The following is a 24562-nucleotide window of genomic DNA, read 5'->3' as shown; positions in this document are numbered from 1 at the left end:
ATAACACAATATTACAAATGATCAATGATACAATTTGTCAGCTTAATCTTGAAATGGCGTTTTCACATGCATTTAATAATAAAAAGAAAAATATTAAATAGAACACTATATACATACTGTATAACATCTTAATATTCAGCTAATTCTGAAAATCACTTTTGCAATCACATGCAACCAAATGGTAAATAAAAACGTTCAGAAAAGGTGCATGCATGGCTGATGGACACAGAGGAAGAAAGAGGGAGAGGAGTGGAGAGGGAAGAAGGGGAATGGGAACAGTAAACCCAGATCCCTAAACCACTAGATGTACAAGTGCACGGATAAGAGCAATGGATGCAGCGGTTCAAACTGGCTGCGCACTAGCCTGGTTCCAGACGAATCTGCCTTTGCAAAATTGCATTGCACTTTAGCAGTGTGTCGTGTGATATTGTCTGGCCACGCGAGGCTAGCTGTGCACAGTTGCAACGTTCGCGGACGTGAAGCAAAATGTTTTCACACTGGGTGGAAAAACTGGGGTGTCCACAAGCATATTCTCATATAAATACATTGTATATGCAAAATAACTGCATCATAGCACCATATTTTAATGTTTTTAAACCTAGAAAATCAACATTGTAGGATGAATCAAGTTAAATCAAGTCATACATTTAGCATATAACCAGTATTCCACTAACCAGTTTTATTTTAAAACAAAAAGAAAACATCATCATGTGCAATAATGCACGGATGCGAATCTGGTGGATTCGTTAAATTAAAGATTCATACTTCGTCATGCTATGGTGTCGTGCGCCAAGAATAGCCGACCTACAGTATATAGCCGAATAGTCTGCTATTCTCGGCCGTTCTTGGCGTGCAACACCATTGTGCAACGGATCATAGATTAGGCTTAACACTCCAGATTTGACTGCATAGGGACAGAGCTACCAACCCTGTGGCAGAGGAGGGGTCACGCTAGGAGAGGGCTCCATCAGGACCTCAGAGGCGACAGTATGTCGACATCCCCTCTTTTCAGGCCCCATGCCTGCAACCTCCCACCGTCCCACACACACACACACACACACACACACACACACACACACACACACACACACACACACAGAGAAAGGGACGGACAGACGATGGCAGTGTAGATGACAAGAAGGGGAGAAAAATGAGAAGTGCAGAGGTGGCCGACATACAAGTAGGGCTGCAATAATCGATTATTTGCTTAGCAATTATTCTATAGATTACTTTTTCAATTAATCCAATAATCAAGGAGGATTAAAAACAAAAAAATACATATACTGTATATATATATATTTATATCAAGGAATAAAAAAAACTTGAATAAATCGATTACTATGATTAACCACTTCAGCCCTATTTTATACTTTGTAGTACAACAGTGTCCACAAAAATAGAGAAAATAGGTGATGTACAAGCTCACAACTGTTGTGAGCTTGTAGATTTGCTATTTGGGGTATATTTCTACTGTATTGTTTTTTAAATGATCAAATCGATTAGTTTGATTAACTGTTGCACCCCTACATGCCGTGAAATGTAACATGGCAGATTGGATGAATAAGCATGTGTATAAGACAATCGGCTTCAAGGTTGAAGTACATAATGTCATTATGGTTTTAAATATGAAATCTGAAAACCTGAGCATGCTGCAAGAATTCAAAAAAGAACAAATGAAAATAAAGCCAGTCAGTACAGACCGCCCGAGGCGTACAGCAAGGAGAAAGTGATGTCCAGCAACCCCCATGCTTCCTTTACTAAACTTACCAACAGATAATGTCGGTTTGGGTGGGACTGGACCTAGGAATCCAATGTTGTCGTAAAAGTTATGGATTGCACTGGGGTTAAAGTGTGGTCCTGTAACAGATGAAAAGCAGAAGAATCTACAGTTCACATTGTACCTCGTAAATAGCGGACAAACATTTGTATTACATTTTTTGTTTTACGCTGTATTGCTATAAACTGCAGACATCACATACTGTCAAAATGTATCACGGCTGTAAAGCTTCATCATCAGTAACACACAAGAAAACATGTCAAATGTGTGACAAAAATCTGAAAAGAATCAGTAAATACTCTAAACTTAATGATGAAAAGCCAAATGAGGGTGGTCCGTTTAAAAACAGTGTAAAGCTGGCTAAAGCTTTGGCTAGTTAGAAAATCTTGGAGGTGCAAGAAGTGCCGTTTACACCTCAGGCAAGGCAACGTGTTTGTTGGTTTTACCCACAATCAAGTCATTTTGTTCCTAGGACCTCGCTGAAGTTAGTTCCCTCAAGCAGTATGCTGAAGCCGTAACAAACATTACATCTATAGTAAATAAGTGCCAATGAGCTTTATCTATACACCCGACATATAAATTCAAAGAATATCACTCATATTGTACATCATAATTTATGAAAGGCACCAGAAAAGCTTATATTCATTTAACTTTTATAAAAATGTTTTACTATTTCTTCAGATTTTTATTTATTGTTATTGTTTAATTATATTGGAGGCGCTGATGGCCTAGCGGTTAAAGCGCATACCACGGCACACATAGGCTCTAATGCACCCCGATTGAAAAAGGACAGTCAAATTTAAATGAAAAAAAGCACCAGGAAAGCATACAATGAAGTGTAATCAGGTGGACACAACATTTGTGTCACTACTGAAAACCAAAGCTGTAATCCTGACTGTGTTATGGCGCCATGGTCAAACCACCAAGCTTCACATGACCACCATTTAAACCTTTCCATTTATGCTCAAGCACGGACTGGTCCCCCATTTGCATTAGGACCACTTTCAACCTAGCGTCCATATTTTTGGCATGTCCTTATAGGCAATAATGTTCCAAAAATGTCAAAACTTTCAAAAATAGCAGATCTACAAGCTCACAACACATCGTGATGCAAGGCCTTGTCAGCTTGTAGATATGCTATGTTTTGCTATTGGTCGTACGATTAAATATACGGGGCTTACAGTTAAGTGGTTAAACGGCATGTATAGACAGAGTTCCAGGCCGCCGTGTGGTTCTCTTGCCTTCAGCGCAAAAGGACAATTCATTTATTTACCAGCGCTTTCCTTCCGTCACCTGTGTGACCGCTGGACTGGTGTGTGAGCGTCTGTTAGCAGCAGAGTGCTGCCAGAGGGCCAATAAATCCCTCGTTAGCAACCAGCAACAGGATGCAATTCAGGAAACTAATGGCAGTTAGCAGTACAATGGCAGCACCTTGACTGCATGCGCTGATGGGGATGCGAGAGGGTCAGAGCGGAATCAGAGAGCTGATTTTGGCCTATTATTATTTCTCATATCCTCCCACTATGATTTATAGAAGAGGGTCTGCGCGTCTAGAGCTAATCCAGGACTTTGTTGCGTTATCCTTTTAGCTCATATGTCTGACTGTACCTTGTGTCGTTAACATTTCCCAAAATGACAAATGACATGAAAACATTTGTCTAAATAAAGTATTCAATCAATCAATCTCACACACATCCGAGATCCACGTTTGAACCATGCTGTTCCTATGTGGATCAAGAGATCCACATGATTAGAATTGTTTAAAGTGTATCCAACCACAGTATAAAAAGGTTGCTGGTACACCCAACACTATTGACTATATTGACATGGTAGCAATTTACTCTTATGTTATATTATCATTATGTTATACACACAATGAGGAATAAGCAAAGTCACTCATAACTACACACAATCACAAGATAAGTCTGGTCTCCTACCTCGTGTTTGAAGAAGATCAATTTCTTTGGTTAGACAGTCAATGTCGATCTGCAGTATTCTGTTTTTGCATCGCAACTGCTGCATCTCCTCAATCTGAGAGAGAATGAAACAGGATCATAATCAACTGACTGTCTGGGTTGCACCATTATTATCAGTATAAACAACACTAGACAAAAGGAAGGTCCCCAACGCCAAATCAAATGGGTTTAGATCTGAGCCAAGTCTCCTGCAGGAAGCGCGTCTGAAGCCCGTCCTGGACGGGATTGTCCAGACGTAAAAACAGATGATGCTCAGAAAAAAGGAAATGCATACATTTCATTCAGTGAGACCAGAAGCAGGACTAAAACATATCCCCAACATTAATAAAAATGAATGAGGAGAGGTGGATATCAAAAGAAGAGGCATGGATTCCCCCCATCCCCCCAGCAAATCAAACCTGATGATATCCATGATTACAACTAGATTATATTCATTCTGATTGGTTGAGTAGTGTCTGCAGATGCACCAGGTCATATAGACCATGGTGATAATCTCAGCTATAAAAAAACATACCCATCAACAAAATCATCGATATCTCCATACCAAAATTGCAGAATGTCGGATTGAAATACGCTTTCATTCCCTATAGGAGGATTTTGAAAAAAAAGAGAAAAGTATGAAAGTGAGTGAAGTTCATTTGAAAGTTTACTGTGCGTGATACGAAGCTGTAGGTGGCTGCACCATGAGGTGTGCTGACCTACAGAGATGCCTGGATTCAATAAATAACACCAGCCCACAGAGCTACTGAGCTCAGTGGCCAATTAGCCTTCTGCTGCCCCTCTCTCCCCTCTGTTGACTGAAACACTAATAGCCAACAAAACCAGCTGATTCAACAAAAACTAAAGAGCAACACTTCATTTGGCCCTCCAACAGATTTCAACAAACCTGCAGCTGTGAGCTTAATGTAAACACGGTTTGAAATGCATAAGAAAAGACGTGCGGTTTCTCATTTATTTTTTCACCGAAGGCCCCCCTCTTCGCGGTCGTCATTGTTTCCCCGCACGTAGGTGAAAAATCCGCCGCACAGCTCCAAACTAAATTGTAACGTGACCCTGGCACTCTAATAGTGCTGTCGATGTCTATGTAGGTGCATGGTCTAAAAATATGGAACATTCATCCTTTAAATAAATCGTAAACAACCCCTAATGTGACCTACTCACTGCAGCAGGAGGGCTGATGTTCCATAAGGGGGAAATCTCTCTACAGAGCTTCTAATACACATACAAGCCAAGGCAATGTGATCCAGATAATATAATTTTCTGTCTTCTGCTTTGTATTTGTCAATGAGTGTCTTTGCCTGTTTGCAATTATGGATAACAAGAGTCAGAAAACATGTCTGAATGTTGAATGTTTACACTTAGGATTCCTAGTCGCAACTAAAGCTGTTGATTAAATCCTGTTGAGGGGGCATGTGATTTTAAAGGGGGGGGGAAAAGGTATATAAAATAAAGTAATCCAGGGAAAAGCACCATTTTTGGTTCCTACACATTTTCCATGCTGTGTGCAAGACCTTATTTTGATATTCAAACCCTGCGGTGAATTCATGCTCATCAAGCTGTCACTGAATGGAGATCACTTGATGTTCCCGTAAGGAGGAGGCTCACCGAAGGAATTTGGGAGGCGGAGTTGGATCTCTGTAGCCGCCGCCTGGTGAGGTCATTCTCCATCTCGTTGACTTCCTCTTTTAGCTTCTCCAGCTTCCTCTTCTTCAGCTCCAGCTCATGCCAAAGCCGATCCATGCGGGCTTTCTGATGCACCAGCAAAGCTGGAAACAAAGAGGAATACACACACAGACACACACACACACACACACAATACAGTCAACCATTGTTTTGTCTCTCTTCTGCATTCATTCAGCAGTGAACCATTGGCACAGGGCAGCACTGCTAGACAAGAAGAAATACATAATTTGCCATTATTTTCTTGCTCCACCAACACCACAATAAGGCAAGTCTCCTAAACAGACAGACTGTTTAAGTGCAAAAGCAGGATCTAAACAGGAAAGGATGTGTAACGGAGAAACTTTCCCGACAATCCAAAACAATATTCAATTCAAAATGCAGAGAAATGAGTGGCACATTGCCGCAGGTACGGTGACAGACTTATCAGATAACCCAAAACGCTAATGGCCGCACGGAGCAATCAAACCAGTTCTGAGTCATTATTCCTCTGTGTGAAAGCGACTTTGTGTCGAGAAGGAAAGGGGAACTATATCAGGCTCACGCAGATTCCTCACCACCTCCTATCGGCCCTCATTTCAACACCTATTGTGTGGTCGTGCAGAGGAGCTGAAATTGATCGCAGTTAGCAGGTTGCTTGAGGCAAATTCTGGTCTAGTACATAGTGTATAGTACAGGATACTATGGCTACAGATAAATGTACAGATGCTTACAAGTCTATACAGTACCTGTATGCCATAATTCTTGTGTGTGTTGACAGGTAATAACGCCCCCGACATACACACACAAGCACACACGCGCAGGCACACGCACACACACACTCGCACGCGTTAACCAGATGAACCCAAGTGTCCCTATTATGGGGCCGAACATTCGGCGAAAATAGCCGATCTACTTTGATTGAGATTGGCCATTTCTGACGAAAAGATTTGGAGGGGGAAGTATAGGGCTCTGGGCTCCCCTGTCAACTAAGTAGGTTAAAAGGTTTTAAGCGGTTAATCAACAAAAAACAGCATCCCCCCCTATATGCACTCGCCAAACAGATGCCATTTTATTTTATTATACATTTTTTGAGTTGTTGAAGTGTTTATGCCATAAGGGGTAAGTTCGATCCCAGCAGCCAGCTAGGATAAAGGATAAAGGATAAAGCAAAAATAAAATCTCATTAATGATTGTCAGGCCAAGTCCTAATCTGTGATTTGTGAAACAGCATGAAATTAGCCGTTTCCTAAACAATTAAAGCAATATGTAGAATAACTATATTTAGGTATTGTCGTTCTAAACCTACGTTCCTGCTGTTGCAGATTGCAGATTGAGGCTTTAACCTTTGCTTTTATGAAATATCCGAGAGATCATTAGGGTTTATGGAAGATGCTTCTGAACATGTATTCTATTGCTTGTTTGTACCACTTCAAATACTCTTTCGTCTTAAAATAACTAATAACCGAAAGTAGTCGATTGCAGATCGGCTATTTTCGGTGCGCGACACAACATGCTTTCCAAATGACTGAAATCAGTCGTGGCGACTGAGAACTTTAATCCGTGCGTGTCCCCCTTGGCAAGACACCTACGGCGGCTCACTCAATGCACGTCTGCCTGGCTAGTGGCCATATTCCTAAAATGTAAATATGCTCCTCCACCACTCCAGGCCCTACCCACTCTGCCTGCTGTGTCATGTGAGACAGACAAGACTTGCGCAAGACAGATAACAATGGAATGAATTCCCAAACCTAACGGACAGTTAAGTGGAATTATGGGAAATATGTAGCCTGGCTATAAGATTATGTTATGTACTGTAGCTACCTGCAGTACATGCCCGATAGTGTGTGATCCTTCCTATCTCTCTACACCTTTCCTGTGTCACTACACTGTCCTGTGTCTCTATAGAAAGTTTAAACGGCCTAAAACATGTTTTAATTAATAAATAAAATGTTTGTGATTCTATTACTAAATTGCATACATATGTTGATTGTTGATGTACTGGGTAATTTATTTCTACTTAAGTTCAGATAATGGAACAATGACATTCCAAATAAAAGCAAGAATTGCACTGTAATCGAAGTGATGAAGATTTATCCAAATTTCTACACAATACGAAATGTGTTTTGCACTTAAGCTCTGGCAAGTCGTAAGATTGATCTCATCATGCCCAGGGACTTTCGTGGAGGCAAATTCAATTGTTATGGGTCAACTCTACCACACCGAATTGAGACGAATCAGCAATGCGTTTCACATTTGTGCTTTGGCAATGCAACAATGTTTGTTGTCAATGTCAATAAAGCCTCTTTGGAGTGAAATTAAACTGATGAGGGTCGGCAGAAGTAGGCCACGGGGAGAAGCCTCGCATGGCAGTAGTCAGTGTAGCGTTGAGGGCCACAGCCAGTGACTCACAATGTAATGCAGTCAAAAGTCCAAAAAAGGAAACGCCACTGTGCTAAGATGAGTTTGAGTCACGCTACAGCATACGGCCCCTTCTTAAAGGCTGTCGGTGCAAACACAGCATTTACTCACTCCCCCGTCATCTCAACGTCCCTCCCTGGGCGAGTCACCTTAGCTTTTATCTCTCCCAGTGGATTAGTTTGCAGTGGAGCAGCGTTTCAACGTTGACTGAAGTTTAATGACAGCGAGTATACACAGTTTGGCTGAAGAAATGCTTTATGGCCAATATTATGGAAACCAACTTTGAAAATGACATAAAGCGTGCTTTATAGTAAAATTACTTTCTTGGCAGGATGCTGTGGAAAAAGCATTTAAGGCCAACTGCTGGTAGACAAAAATGTATACCGTTATTTATTGTAACAACCAAACGTCTCTAAAAAGGGTCTATGCAGCCTCTTAAACCATTGTACTGTGGAAGATTGGAGAGGAAGTGGACTCTTCAGCCACTTGACATTTGCTAAACAACCAATAGTCTGTGTAGCAGACAGTAAAACCCAGATGTTTGATGACTTTTTTTGAAGATGATTCGTAGTGTAAACAATCTTTTGGGGAGCATTTTTTCACTGTGTCTGTGTGTTCTAAGTTACGACTTCTAGTTGTTATCTAGAGTAGGTTTGGCTAGGCGCCAGGTATGCCAGTTGTTGATCTGTGAAAATGGCATTAAGATAGGATGGCAAATGCCAGACACTTTGCAATGCAATGGCTGCTATGTCACATGTGAAAAAAAATTATGAATCACCTGGTTTCATTTTTACAAAACAAAACCACTAGGAATTATTTATTCTTACCTACACCAAAGTAAAAACGTATTTAACACTTGTGGAAATAAACATAGGGTTGCAACTATCGATTATTTTATTCTAGATTTTTTAATTATCTTTTTGATCAATCGGATGCCTGAGAATTTTTTTTTTTACATCAACGCGAAACAATTTGAATAGATTTGAACTTAAGCTCTATTACTATTACAACGGTGTCACGCAAAAACAGCTGATCTAGCCCGCAAAGTGTTGAGAAAATTATATATGTATATTTCTATATCCCAAAACTGATTATTGTATTTAAGTCAATTATATTTTATAATTGATTACATCAATTAGTTCAATTAACTGCATTTAATTAGTCATATTTGTGATACACAGTGGGCCTCACCTTGCGTGTAGGCTGCGTCATCTGAACCCATGCTTTGTCTGCGAGGCTCACTGGGCCTCTCCCTCTGTGCCGACTGTGGATCCGAGAGGTGGTCGGGGTCCGGCTCCGCAAAGTGGTGGTCTGCGGGGAGACTGAGGAGGTTGGTGGGCTCAAAAGTTGGGGACACGACTCCGGGCGACACCGCGGGGGGCTTGTTGGGGGACACGGTGATTTTGAAAGTGTACTTGGTGTTTGGCTGGGTCACGACCACGCGCGGCGAAGACGCAGTGCCCCCGTGGCCCCCCAACGAGGCACGAGACTTGGGCGGATGGTGGTGGATGTAGGCGGGGCCCATGCTCACCTGGCCCCCCAAACTCCTGGCCCCAGATTGGCCTTGCATTGGAGGGTTGGATGAGATGTAGACGGTGGGGGGGTTCCGACACCCGCCGTCGTCACCGGAGGCGTTGGCAGAAATGTAAAACTTGGGGTGCGAGCGGGAGCCCACAGGGGCCATGGCGGCCTCGTCGGAAGGCGTGGTAGCAGCGGTGGGCGGGCTGGCGGAGATGTAAACGGTGGGCTGGCTGCGGCTCAGGCCTGGGCCCCCGATGGAGAGAGGGGTGCTGGGGACCGTGGGGGCCCCGGTGGAGGAGGAGGATGACGACGGGCAGGAGGAAGAGGAGGAGGAGGAGGAGGTGGAGCACGAGGAGCGCGGCCCGCTGCCCGTCCGCAGCACCGCTGTGGTGGTGGTAGAGTTGCTCCTTTGTGGAGATTCAAGTTTGATCTCGATCTGGTTCTTCCGCGGGCCAGTGGAGATGTTCTGGATGTTGTACTGGCTGAAGGAGGACATGGGCATGACGGAGGAGGAGCAGGAGGTGCCAGAGGAGGGCGGCTGGCCTCCCGACACAGCCTGGAGGAAGGAGGGTGCCTGGGGGTTGGTGGGGGAGCTGATGGGCATGTAGACGTGGGAGGTCTGGTGGCCCTGGGTCTGGTGCTGTGAGGTATGTGAAGAAGCGGACAGAGCATGCTGGGAGCCCGACCAGGACCCGGGCAGGGACGAGGGGTGAGAGATCTGGTAGATCTGCTGCTGCGGCTGCGAGGTGGGGCTATATACCCGGCCCTGCTGCTGGCTCTGCCGGGTCGTACCGGACTGGCTGACGTAAGGCCTTATGTAGATGGAGTTAGGACTGCTCAGGCCCGACTGGGGCCCGCCGTGTATGTGCAAAGAGGTGGGGGTATTGCGGCCCGTGTTGATGTTGGGCGCCAGGGTGACGGTGATGGGGTTGAAGCGGGGCGCCTGCTGGCCGCCCGCGTTCCCACTTTTGAGTCCGAGGAGTCCCAGGTGCTGGGGCGGCTGCGGCTTACGCGTGGGCTCCATCACACCAAAGACATTGAGGCCGGAGGGAACCTGCGCCGGGGCTGACTGGGGCTCCTGCTGGTAGAAGTCACTGTTGGCCGCCTGGCCCGTCTGGAGGGGCCCGTCGCTCAGGCTGTGGGCCAGAGTCCTGCTACCGTTCATCCTCAGGCCGTCGCCGCGCGCTGAGGCCGCATGCACATTCTGAGTCTGCAGGCCCAGGTTCAGCTGGGTCATGTGATTGCGGAGCCTGATGAACGTGGGGTCGTCCGTGAAGTTAAGGTTTCCTCCTTCACTGTATAAGTAGCCCGGGCTCACCTGGGACAGGTACTCACAGCAGGCGTCTAGGTTGTTGTTGTTCTGGGGGGGGGGGGGGGGAGAAAGGGCATTCAGACTTCAAAATACTGTGGTGTATGATACGGCTAGATATGTTACTGATGGTTGCAGTATTTTCTCATTTGGAAATGAGGTACGGTATTTAGACCTTATAGGTACAATATGATACAAAAAAGATCAACACTAAACACAATTATGAATAAACCAAACATTGCTCAGTCAATAAACCAGCATTTACCTATACAGAAAAATTATATGATTCATATACAAAAATAATTAACTTCCGCACACAGATGAGAAAAATAAATACGGTATATATATTTTTTCTAAAATACATTTCTGAAAAATGTATTTATTGGGTGACTTATAGGGGTGTGGAAAAAAATCGATTCGAATACGAATCATGATTCTCATGTTGGACGATTCGGAATCGATTCTAAAAAAAAAAAAGTGGCAAGTTCTGGGGAAATCGATTTTGAATCAAACTTTTTTTTAATCGAGAATTGTTTTCAATTAAAACAATCGTTTGTTTTGAAAGAAAATTGGAATCGTGACCCCAAGAATCGGAATCGAATCTTGAGATAGCAGAAGATTCACAGCCCTAGTGACTTATGTCCAAACATTATATAAATGTATATAAGGGGTACATCTTTTGCAGTATGGGTAACATTGGTCAAAATAGTCATTTCTTCAACTGTACCTGGAGAACACACTGTGAAACAACACCCACAGGGACTTCAGGGAACTTCTGGCGCAGGTCATGCAAAACCTGAGTGTCAATCTGGTGGCTTCCTTGGGCCATTCGTGTATTAGCAGGTCAGGACTGCTTGCTTTGGTCAGCACACTGAGAGCCTCAGTGGTGGCAGCAACCCAACCTCAACATCTTCTGTAGAGAGAGAGAGAGATAAGATAAACCAGTGGTTTTCAAACTTTTTCTGCCCAAGGCACACCAATCGGCAAGTAAAAATAATAGCAGAGTAAAATACAGTAAATAGTCAAATACAGAAATAGCTGATCCAGCACAATGCGTCACCATGTGAGCTTGTAGATCTGCCATTTTCACTATTTTTGAAAATGTGAGAAAATATTAAATACATCTTAAAATTTCTGCCTATAACGACATGCACAAAATAGGGACACTAGGTTGAAAGTTCTTTTTTTTTGTATAGAATTTCTCTGTATTGGGAAATAAGTGTGCATGAAATACTGATATAGTACATTTAAAATGTATTCTTAACTTTTTGTATATTTGTAAATACAGTATTTCACGAATAATGTGTGGTTGTCACAAAATCCCAAGGCACGCTTGGACTTGTCTCAGAGTCAGGACACACAGTTTGTGAACCACTGAAATAAAGTGCATTGACTGATCCCCCAGGGAAAATTGTGTCATCAAGTAAATGGGTGCAGCAGATAATACCACAAAAAAACAAAAGATGCACTAGAAAATTTGAAAAATGCAACAAGAAAAAGGTTTTCTGACAAACTACAAAGAATTCTCATCAAGCTATACAAGCCATTAATTGTAATGTGAATTACACATTAGCAGTACAAGAGCATAAGCTCCATGTGAAAACGATGGCTATTTATACATCACTGAGAGACAATGATCAAACCGAATATTTATCTAACATACAAGAGGACATAAGAGGGGTTCCGAGGAATGCCCAAAGTAAACTATGTAAAGAATAACTGCTTTACTTGCAAAGAGGTTGCATAGCTTAAATAGATATTTCAGCATCGAAGTCATCGTGTGTGTGTCAGTTCTGTCCAACATATACGTAATTATATACATATACCACACATAAAAGTGCAGAAGCACGCACTGCCGTTGACCTCAGTCCTCTTCCCATACTCAAGACAGGAGTTTGAGGCTGGTGGTCTGAGCTAGACAACTTCTGTGTTTTGGAGGGCAGCTAAGGGCAGATAAATGACAAAGTATGCATGACCGACAGGCAGGGAGGGAGCCAATGGTTGATCTATCGCAACTCCACAATAAAAAAGAAAGAAAAAAAAAGAGACATCAGTCAGAAGTTTGAGGTCATCCAATCCATTTCATTACGACGCTGAGCTTTCAAAACAGAAAAACTTCAGAGATTCTCAAAGAGCGCATAGGGCGATTCATTTCAAAAGCCCTCCTCCCCACAAAGCTGCTTAATAAAAGAGCAGGGCAAAAGAGGAAACCACCTCTGACTATTGAGGAAACGAGGCCTCTCCAGCAGATCTCAACGTCAACATTCCCTTATTGAGTGGAGAGCAGATCTGAACAGCAGCCAAGTAGGGCAGCCTTAATCTGCACATAATCATTAGTCAAGTTATCATCATTCCAAGGCAGAATGAGAAACTTTGTTTCTGATGCCACACACACACACACACACACACACACACACACACACACACACACACACACACACACACACACACACACACACACACACACACACACACACACACACACACACACACACACACACACACACACACACACACACACACAGTGTCAGCCTTTCTGGATCATATCATTGCTGTCAAGCAGAAACCTTGTATCTCCATATTTTAACTTTTTTTGATTCACAAATTAATGCCCTACTTCATTGCACAAGAATGTCACGCAGAAGTAGCGAAAATAGCCGACCTACAAGGTTGCAATGAGACACGTTGTGAGCTTGTAGATCGGTTATTTTTGCTACTTTTGAAAATGTTTGAAAGTAAAAGTCTGTCTGTGGGTTTTATTAATATTTAACTAATGGGTTTTACTCATATTCAACCAATAAGTATTAGCTAGAGACTAAATAATAACTACATTGGATTCACTGGAACACAGGTTCTTCAGCAAATATATATACTTTTTTTTTTTTTACATACAAGGTTTCTGCCCGACACGATGATATCAGACATGAAGCGGAGTGACAAGACAGAGTCTAATGACAGCATGGCTTCCCTGTGCAATCTGTAGCCAATGTATGGATAGCAAGTTACTAGTCAAGGTGTGCAGTTTGTGAACGAAGCACCAATGCTAACCTGAGCATAACAGCGTGAGCTGAGCTGTGACTGGTGTAGCAGTGTCAGCTAAGCTGTGTGGGTCGCTGTGATTGGTCTACTTTTGTGGAGACTGTGATTGGTGTAGCAGCGTCAGCTAAGCTATGTGATTGGTCTACTTTTGTGGGGACAGAGATAGATACAGAGAGACAGACAAAGATACAGAAAACCCATGTTCTATAAAGCAAGCACCTTCTGTGCTACGCCGTAAAAAGGTTGCAAAAGTCAAGAAAAGACTGAAATGATAATGATTTCCCACCCAATTTGCTCACCAAAAACAGCCACAGGTACAGGTGCCTTGCTCGAAGGATACCTTTTGTATGATACTTGCTGGCGTATGTGTCTTTGGTGCATTGCGCCGAATAACAGCAGTATTAAGACATATTTAAAGGCTACACAGAGCACCTCATTCACCACTCAAACTTCACCAGTTGTTTCAGGGAGTAAAACGGGAGGGGGGGGGGGGGGTCTTACGGTGTCAAGCTCACGTCCCTAACCATTACTCAATGTTAACTATTAGGAATCACAACATCCATGAGAATCTTGCAGTGTAAGTAGGTGCAAGACAGCCATCTTGCATGCTCCCTCACTCTCTTCTCTTCTAACCACAGTCTTTCAAAACTTCCTCCTGTGGGAACCTCAGATATGCCATTCAAAACATTATGACAGATGGAAGCACGCCCTGTTCTGCTCCGCCGTCTAGGGGCTGAGGTACAGCGATGTTACGGTCAATACAACGAGGGCCCGACTGAGGGATATGACGTCTGTATTATTATTTTTTAAGTCAGATGGAGCAGTGATGGCGTAGTGATGTCAAAGCCCTTGTCGCTGAACCCGCTTGCACCCGAGTTGACCAAGGACAGTCTAACCAATCAATTGCAGGGTCAAATCGATTGATACCCCATATTGCAATACACATTTCCAGTAGTGTTTACCTTACTCCTGTTATATAGTAACTAACTGTGATTCTGGGTGCAGATGCAGACTTCTAAAAACAGTTCCTTATTGCCTGACTTATTAGGCCTCCTGACGCACATATTAGTTCAAACAACTTAAATGAGTAAAGATGTAACATTTATTTTTTAAACCATTTGATTTTATTTGTTCTACAGGTAGACCCTTTAGAAAGGTTCCCCAGAAAAGACTTGTTGAATATGCAGCCGCCTTCAGTATTGTATTTTTAAGCAAATAATGGCCGACACCGATGAACAAGTAACCGTGCATCCCTACTAAAATCAAGTCTCGTCATCGTCTTATCTCCTCCATTTCCCAATGTTTCTGTCTCAATAAAATAAAACACTACAGCTGCCCACTGCAAAAAAAAAGAATCCCTCAACTTAAAATCCACCAGAGAGAGAATTTCAAGGACAAACACAATCCAGAGCCACCTTTAAAAGGACATTAACCAACACAGTCTGATAAGGGTTATTAAAGCGTGAACTAGTATGGGAACACGTCTGCCTTTTTTTGTGCCGAGGAGAAGCCTTGGTGTCAGGCGGCGCGACTATGCTGCTGTCTTATCGGAGCATGTGTTATGTCATAACTGAGCAGCCGTAAATCTGCTTGCTAAAACATCCGTCTGGGGCTGATAACAGGGGGCGGAGCTCTGGGGCTACTGTCAAGAGGGAGCCAGTGAAAGGGAGTCAGCCAGAAAAGAAGGAAGTGACCAGTCCTCTCTGTCAAGGATATTTTAGATGAGTTCTGCTCCAGTGAGGAGTCAGAAATGATGCTGCCTAGGAAAGATGGAGCTTACAGGCTACTACCTCGATACTTGTGATCTTCTACCGTTGCACTTGTTGGAAAATTATTATAAGTGGTAAATTACTAGATTGTACAATGTATTGTAAACACAACAAATTAATAGAAACCAAGACCTGACCTACACTCTGTAGAAAATATTTGTGTGTAATTTGTGCTTTTCTACTCTAGTGAGAGGGTGATGGGACCGTTATGTCCTCAGATTAGCTCTAGACTAAAGTGAAGAGGGTCAGTTAGGGACAACCCTGGCATTAATGTAATAAGGTCTAAGGTAATGTAATAACCCTTGCATAGCTCAAATAGGAAGAGCTAGGCATCAACATCACATGGGTAAGGGGCCTAATTACCATTGTGGCCATGCTATAATAGACTCATGGCAATTCAATGTTTTGGAGAAAAGTATGCAGTGCACCTAATGTATACATGTACCAGTGCCATCCACCTACACACAACACACAAGTACAATGTTGAACATGGCGGATGCTGAGCATTGTGAACTTGTAGATTTGCACGAAGTCGTTTAACAAAAGTATAAAAATGGCTGTTTACAAATTCATGGGAATGTTTAAAAGGTTTTAAATATAACATTGATTGTCAAACTGTAAAATTACATTTTATTCAACACATTTCTGGGGGATTAGTTTTCTTTTCTTTTTTGGGGGTGGGGGGTGTCCTGTTTAAGTTTATTTAATTCTACAATTTGGGGAAAATAAAACTTTAAAAAATGTCTGTATAATAAAAGCTGACAATTTCATTGTGTTAAACCACGCTTAAACCCATCCCTCAATGCTTTTCTTTGTCTTTTGCAATATAAGGAAATGGAACATTTTGCAATCATACCACCAGACTGTGGAATTCATTTTGTGTTCTGTCAAAAGAAGAGTGCAAAGGCAGCACACGGAGAGCCATCTAAATGCAAACCAGAGGAAAACAGTTTGCCATATCTCATATTACATGTTTAGAGCAAACCTTACCGCCTACAGTGAAGTATTTTCCAACTCCTCCAGCAGATGAAGCTAATAAGGCCCTGCGGAGATCCAAGCCTGGTTTTCAGGATCAGATGTACTACTGTAGCCAAGGCTAGACTTTAAAGCGGCAATCAGATTGCATCTACCTGATTTAAAAGGCTGGCAGAATATGTCACTTGGAAAACCAAGCATAATTTTGAGTATCAGATAATACTACAGCCAAGACTAGAATACAAAAACAATCATGGGCTGTCGGCTCACATATCTAGCTGTGTGTGTATGTGTGATTTACGTTGCAGAAGAGAGCACACCGCTTGCACAGACCTGGTGCCCAACCATTCAGCCTGCAGCTCAGGAGTCTGTACAGCCTAACAACCGTTTGTGGGAAAGGAAATACACTACTTGGCAAGTGAGCCACATTCGGGTCAACACTGTGGTTAGATTGTTTCCCGGCTTCAAAAACAAAAAAAGGTCCACACCTCTTCACTGTACATAATTATAGGCCTATCGAACGGGCCTAGGCTTTGGCACACTAACAGTGCCCTCCCCATCTCTGACTTCCCCAGTCACTTGTGCAGCCTGCCCAATGTGTGTAGGTGGCTCGTAGGGGAGGGTGAGCTTAGGCCTGGCTGTCCCCTGAGGCGCTACTAGTGGAACAGGCCGGAGGCACTGAGGCAGTGCTGCGGTGCCAACAGAGATAGAGACAAAGCTCCCATTGCTGAAGCTGTTATTTGCCGTGCCAAAGCATTGACCCGCAGCCCTACACTCATTTTCTGGAAGTTACAGGCCCTGCCACACTCTGTCAATGGACCCATTCACCCTGCCGGAGCAAACGCACTTAAAAACGTCTGAATCAATTAGGGGAGAAAATAAAACGTGGATTAATCATCAACGGGAGCCTCGGGCTGAAAGATTAGCCTCCAACACCTGACACTGTGCCGGTGTCACAGCCCACACAAAACCATTTAACGCACACAATGGAGCTACACAGCAAAGAGAAGTCAAAACACAGACACACACACACAATAAAATGTCAAGCCAGTTCATCTTCAGCTCACGGGGGAAGGGAATCTATTTTATATTTCTTTCGCAAAATGTCACATTTTTCTAAACTACAGTAGCCCATCTACAAGCTTACAACATGTCACATCGTGACACATTGTGAGCTTGTAGATCAGCTATTTTCGCCATTCATCGTACGACAAAGTATTTAGGGCATAAGTGATTATTGGTTGATGTTGTAGGTGACTTGTTCGCAACTTTAATGTTTGTTTTGTTGCTGCTATGTGTACATCTCAGGAGCACTGCTTAAATACAAAAACATTAAGAAACAAATAAATGCTTTTAGTTAATGGTGGATGGATGCTCAAGATCAGACCACACCCCTCCCCCAGCAAGCTGCTGTGAGAAGTGCCACAGTGGAGACCATAAAATAAAAGTACCCACAGAGTTTTCAATCCAAAATTTCCTCTGCAGCTTTAAGGGCCAACCACGCGGCATGGAATGTCTAACTGCTGTCTCTCAGTCTGGACAAAATTTAAACAAATAAAGGGACTAATTGGCAGTGGATGCTGTTGAGGCCTGCTGGCAGGAGACCCAGTCATCCACAGTAGCAATGCACACGTTTGTGTGCACGCGCACACACACAGACACAGACACACACACACTATACTGTACGTTATATACACAGGCTACTGTTCCAGCATCTTAATGGACAAATATGATATCTAATCTCTGCATAGAGGTTTTAATAGTCAGTCAAAAAACAAACAAAACAAAAAACCTCCAGCAAATTTCACCACCTACAGCAAGGTAGGGTAAATGCCACACCTAAGAGAGAAACAGATATTCACAAAGAGTTTTTCATAACAGCACCACTAAAACATTATTGGTCAATGTTTACTGAGAAGTACCAAGTATCCCACTGACAACAAATGAGTCAATACAAATTTGTCCATCGTTTGTTCGACTGCAGAAACATTTAGTCCCATTTTGTTGGACTGCAAGTCAGACCCTCTTCCACGGCTCATCCTGTAACGTGGTGTACCTCAGATTGCAGCCCTGATGGAAACAAACGAATGCCAGGCCCACAGAAGGTCTTGCAATTTCCTAGGTCAGCATGCTTATGGCGAAAATTATAATCCTGGATGCTTTGCTTGATGCAGCGACTGTGATGGTTAGTCTGTGTCTATGATTTGGGAGGCTACATCATTTTACTGAACTTTTTGTATATCAACATGTTGACCACGTCCAACAACACTGGGCATTCAATACAAAACAAATGTCTGTAAAATTGCAGATAAGCCAGATAAGCTATGATTATCAATTATAGATACCAGAACAGAGTTATGATTCTATATCATTAATGGCACCGCCCTTCTAATATCTTCACTTGTTCTCCTTGCTCTGACACACACTGCATTCTGGGACGAATGGAGCTCAAGTCGTTCCTTTAAACCAGTGGTGGACAGTACTGTACTTCAGTACTTTTTTGGATTTTTTTTTTTTAAAAGCACATGGCTTTGACACCGCTACATTTTAAGTAGAAATATTGTACTTTAGACAACATTTTTAGGAAGGTACTCTTGGGACCCAAACTTACAAAAATATATTCTGAATTAACCACCATTTCTGAGACGCGCTGTGAGCTTGTAGATCTGCTATTTTCACTATATTTGAATTTAAACAAAACAAAAAACGTCAAACTGTGCTAACTTTCCATAGAGCAATGCATTGATATTAAAAAGAAAATGTACTAAAGTTTTTACTTTTGAATACCTGAGTATTTTACTTGAGCATGTATTTGTCCACCACTGCTTTACAACTTATCATTGAGTAACCACAGGCTTTACCTTGACTCCAGTGGAGGTTCGGGGGTGCCTGACCTCAAATGGAAACTTCACGGAGGTGCCTCGCATTAAGAGCAGAGCCAGACATGCCAAAAAAGCTGTGTCTCTCAGAATCAAAGTGATTCCTCACCATATGAATGTCAAGACTGGCTCATGTTGAGATTGACTGAAATAAATACTCTTTCAGATAAAGCCCCGTCACATTAGTCACTGCGTCAGTGGAAACTTGAAAACACTATGGGAACCTTAAGTTAGACCAACTCTTGAACTGTCCTGAAATGGGATCTGGGAAAAATCAGCAGAAGAACTGGGAGCAAAATATTAAGATGAATAACCCAGTTTATGTTAGCGGAATGCCAAAAATCATCAGTCTTAAAAAATGCATTATTATTTATTCATTTATTTTAAATAAATAATTATTTTCCAATTGCAATCTCAATCCATCATCATCACAAAGGGGGGAAAACGGTTGCACATGGCTCAACAGTGCTCGCATGCACATTTAGCCTTGATTTTTACTTAGTTGCATTACAATAGCCAATCTACAAGCTCACAACGCATCGCAGCACGACGTGTTGTGAGCTTGTAGATCTGCTATTTTTGATGTGCAACACTTGCACACAACTAAGTATGAATCAGGCATTAGCCTTTCAAAGCAGAGTACATAGAAGCATGAGAGGAGATCTTTTGTTCCATGTCTGCAGAACAGAAACAAACCACACTTTATGTGCAGAACCCAAATTGCACTCAACTGTGCCATGAAGCTGGGGCCTCACGGTGCAGAGAAACACAGAGAGAGAGAGAGAGAGTGAGAGAGCGAGAGCGAAAGCGAGAGAGAGAGCGAGAGCGAGACAGAGAGCGGGCAAGAGTGTGGGTGAGAGTGGGAGAGAGAAGATGGAGTTGGGATCAGCTCTGCGAGGAGCTTCAGTAGGGAGACAAGCCGTTTAGTTGCCCACTTTTGAAAACAAGGGTAGGAGAGGGTGTGTGTGCATGTGCAAATGTGTGTGTGTGTGTGTGTGTGTGTGTGTGTGTGTGTGTGTGTGTGTGTGTGTGTGTGTGTGTGTGTTGGGGGGGGGGGGGGGGGGGGGGACAGGAAATCAAAAATTCTTCAGCACCACAGCCTGCAGCTGGCGGTTGATTGGAAGCAGGCAAGGGCACCAGCTCCCCAGGTCGGCCAACCCTCCCAAGGCACTGTGGGAAATGGGGAGGTCTCACAAAACGGGGGTGTGGGGGTGGGGGGGAGGTCTCACCAAACGGGGGTGTGGGGGACGACACACCAGTCCTCCACCTCCTCCTCTTCAGTCCTGGGCTCACCGAGAAAATAAGCCCAGAATAACAATCAGAGAGCTGAACCTTTTTTTGGTTTCCCCTCATAAACAGTGTAAATAACGGTTGAAAAGTTGCCTGGCTGGGTTGTGTCTTTCTTTACCGTATAAGGAGCAGGGAGAAGGGCAGGGGGGTTAAGAAAGAGTAAGGCGCTTGCTGCAGCTTGAACAGTAAACTCTGGAGCGTTCATTTATGTTAAATTTTAACCACTTAACGACGCACAACTATAGCGTACCTATTAGTAATCGGCCAACATCCAGCTGAAAATAGGTGAGCATTTGCCAAAAATAGAAGATCTACAAGGTCTCAAAGTGACGTGCCGCATTGTGAGCTTGTATATCAGCTATTTCCGCCGAAGAGATTTGGTGAAGAGAGAAAAAAGTATAGAGCCCTGGGAGATACCGGTCAATGAAATATACGTATAGGATTTATGTGGTTAAGCCCTATTTTATACTTGGTCGGTCCAGTGTCACGGGGCGAAAACAGCCCACCTACATGCTCACAACGCATTGTAAGGGTGTCGGTGTGTTTTTCCTTCCCTCTACACACAGGCTCAGTCACTGGTTAACTTTTTCTATAACCACTCCTCCCCCCCAACCCCTTGAACGATTTCTGTGGGCAACAAAATGCTGAGCTCACCTAGCAGCCTCTTGAAGTGCAAATGCTGGTGCCTTCCATCAGAGAGGGTGACAGCTGGTTTAACCTGCAGTTGTCTTGACCACAGGCAAAAACAGTGGGTCTCAAAGGGGCTGAGTGAGAACCGACCCTTAGCTCAGTGTCAGCTGGTAAAAGTAAAACTGGCTGGGTTTTACCATTTGATGCTCACACATTTTTCATATTTTACATCAACGGTTTGGAAAGGTCCAAGAATCACAGTGCATTTTTTTGTTTTGCATTTTTGCATGTGGGAGATGAGATCGATTCTCCACATTACCCTTAAAGAGGCAAAACCGGAGTCATGAGAACACCGCTGTAGTACACTGACAATTACAGCCATCACTATAGGTTGAAACATACTCCACGCAAGAATGCAAATGACAACGCCTGGCCAAGCTGACAAACTCATACGTACTCAAAGTGCACTTTTTGTGCATCCGTGGAGGTATTAAAACGACAAGAGTTACATTTTGAAACTATAACTGGCTATATTATGAAACAGCAGAAGAGAACACAAGTCGAAGAAGACCGCTTCATACTGTCCGTCATAAACACCCTCACTGCGTCGCATAGCGATTCTTCAGGCGACACATTCCAGAAAGCAATGATGCGTGAAATCGATCTTGTGTAGACTGATGCGTCTGCATTCGCGCACTTGCGCGGTGGAGTATGTTTCAGGCTTATAACTTAAGCCATCCAGGGCACGGCTGGTAGTTAGGCAGCCTAAACTTTGTACCATGTATCCACCTCGGCTAGGGATCGTTTGAATATTCAATATTAACTCTATAACTGCCAAAGACGTTTATAAACGTCTTTGGGCCTTCAGCTATTGCCTGCCAAAGACGTTTAAAAACGTCTATGAAAAAAAAAAAAAAATTCTAAAATTCTAAAAAAAAAAATTCTAAAAAGATTCTCTAATTATTTAAGATTGACACCTTTTCGATATTCCAAACGAATAAGGAGATAACAATTCCCAAAGATTTGCTGCTCCATCCACTTCAATGTTAAAATTGAAACGGACAAACAATTCACAATGTTTTTTGGTTTGAAACTACTGGTTTTGAGCTATTTTCAAACATCAAACAACACATGACAACAAGGTCAAATTGACCTCGTTGACATTTGTGAAACCACACCTGAATCTCATCTGTGATTAGAAATTTTCTGGAGATCAATCATACTGGAGAAAAATATTCTGTGGCTATGCGAAAAGGTACCAAAATCGGTCAAAACCCTGGCAGAGGCTACAGACTTTTTGAAAAAACTCTGGCAGGGTAAGAGTTAAGACCAGTAGAATATTCGAAAATGATTTCCCTAACCCCAACCCCACCAGTCTTCATCTACAGTGCTAAAAACAACACTGTGTTTCACGGTCTCTGGTCATTAATTCCTCATGATGTCCCAGACATGAAGAATAATACCTCCCCACAATAAATAATACAGAATGGAGCTACGCATCCGAGATGTCCAGTAACCCTGGTCAGACGAGCTCTGTCCCTCTTCCTTTTCACGGGACTCATGATCACGATGAATCATGTTTCTCAGTCAGCATGTGGAAACGGATGACCAGAGGGGTCAGCCATCCAAAACAACATAAACTGATCTTATCTTCACTTTTGACTGTATAAGAGAAGTACGCAGTGACTTGTGTGCATCATTGTAACTTAATGAGCATTAAAAAAAAAGAAGAAATAACAGATACAGATAAATAATGTCAGTGTGAATCCATCTGGTCCAAGTATAGCCACCAAAGGAGTTGTACATAAAGCATTGGTCTGGATGGTGGATTCTTGCCATGACTGTGGCAAGGAGCCTACAAGGTAAGAAGAGTGCCTTGCAGGACTCCTGAATCAAAAAAGCGCTAGAGTTTTTGCGCATATTCATGACATCAGCGATCTCCATATATGGGGATTTGTGGATTTATAGATATTTTTTGGAGAACCGCCAACTTCACCCCCTCGGGTGGGTCCTTGGCGATGGGTCGGACAGTTCTTGAAATATGCGAAGGAGTTACACACACTTAATTTATTTGCATTTATATTTATAGGATATTTGCCTTTTAGGCTTTGTAAGCTAAAATGACACAGGGCAGATATGACAAATAACTGAAATATACAAAACCTATTACTGAAATATACAATCCCAAAATAAATAATGTACTATGGCCAAAAATGGTCATATACTTTACTTTAAAAAAAAAGCTAATAGCCGATCTACAAGCTCACCACGCTGCTTTGTGAGCTTGTAGATCTGCTCTTTTCACTTTTTTAAAGCCCTAAAGTGGTTAAAGGAGCGTGTGCAATGACCTAGAAATTGTGATGGAAATATGACATTTCTGTTTATTTCGTCGAGCCGTTGTGCACAAATGAACTGGAAACAATTCGAAAGATTATGGGAATAATTGCGATTAGCTCAAATAAATGTGATACGGTGATTATGTAATTGTGACAGGCCTATTCAACAGTAGAAGACTGGGGTTATTATTATAGTGGGCACCTCTGTATGCATGAATACAAGCATCAACGCTCAGTCAGTAGATAAATAAAGGTTAGAACACACAAACAGACCTTTGGCAGCCACAGTACAATTGCAATTGTTTCAAAATTCCAAGACGCCAAGAATTATGCCCAGCAGGACAGCCACTAATAAAGCACGGCAATTTACACTCACTTTGCAAACAGTTAACAGACATGCACACAATGATCAAGTAATGAAGTCCTCAGCGCTGAAAAACAACTCCAGCCAGACTGAATTTACATAATTACATAGGAGCATTTGAGTAAGGATTTTTCTCCTTCAATGAAGATTTATGAGTCAGTAATTCAGACTGGCTTGCTTACATCTATCTGTTGAAATGAGAGAGAAGAAGAGTCCTAATTTCATAAAGAGGATCTCTATGATGCTGTGCCCAAATGCATTAGAAGATGCTTTTACAAACCAAACCATAGCTGGCTATGCCTAACTGATCTATTTCAGACGCTCCTCAGAAAACACTGTTGAAATGTGGTTCATTTGTAAAAAAAAAAAAAAAAAGAAATAAAAAAGGCAAAAAGAATCGATGCAACACGTGTAAAAAATATGGCTTTTCAAGTACTGCAACTATCAATTACTTCTTTGATGAATTGAGAATAAACGTTTTGATAATATAATCAATCAATCAAGGCAATATCAATTCTAATTGATAATTGTTTACGATTGTTGGACTGGAGTTCATGGCCCATTATGCTGCTATATTTCAAGACATGATGTACAAACAATATGATGTCTTTCATGTC

The 24562-nt window shown here is 42.6% G+C and overlaps 1 protein-coding gene across 3 annotated transcripts in view; it reads right to left on the bottom strand.

Moving 5' to 3' along the window:
- Positions 1-24562, bottom strand: part of tab2 (TGF-beta activated kinase 1 (MAP3K7) binding protein 2) — a 51701-nt gene that overhangs the window by 2803 nt on the left and 24336 nt on the right. Inside the window, exons 2-7 of one of the 3 annotated variants that reach the window (XM_080453964.1) lie at positions 11391-11576; positions 9025-10714; positions 5359-5519; positions 3715-3808; positions 1768-1857; positions 929-1021 (exon numbers count right to left, since the gene is read on the bottom strand). In XM_080453964.1, coding sequence (XP_080310090.1) covers positions 929-1021; positions 1768-1857; positions 3715-3808; positions 5359-5519; positions 9025-10714; positions 11391-11492 — 2230 coding nt within the window. In that variant the 5' untranslated portion in view covers positions 11493-11576. The remainder of the gene's footprint in view (positions 1-928; positions 1022-1767; positions 1858-3714; positions 3809-5358; positions 5520-9024; positions 10715-11390; positions 11577-24562) is intronic. The other 2 variants (XM_080453965.1, XM_080453966.1) reach the window with 2 other exon arrangements.

Source organism: Gymnoscopelus braueri, assembly GCF_963280865.1.
Source record: "Gymnoscopelus braueri genome assembly, chromosome: 16".
Taxonomy (NCBI): Eukaryota; Metazoa; Chordata; class Actinopteri; order Myctophiformes; family Myctophidae; genus Gymnoscopelus; species Gymnoscopelus braueri.
This window is presented reverse-complemented; position numbering and strand designations above follow the sequence as displayed.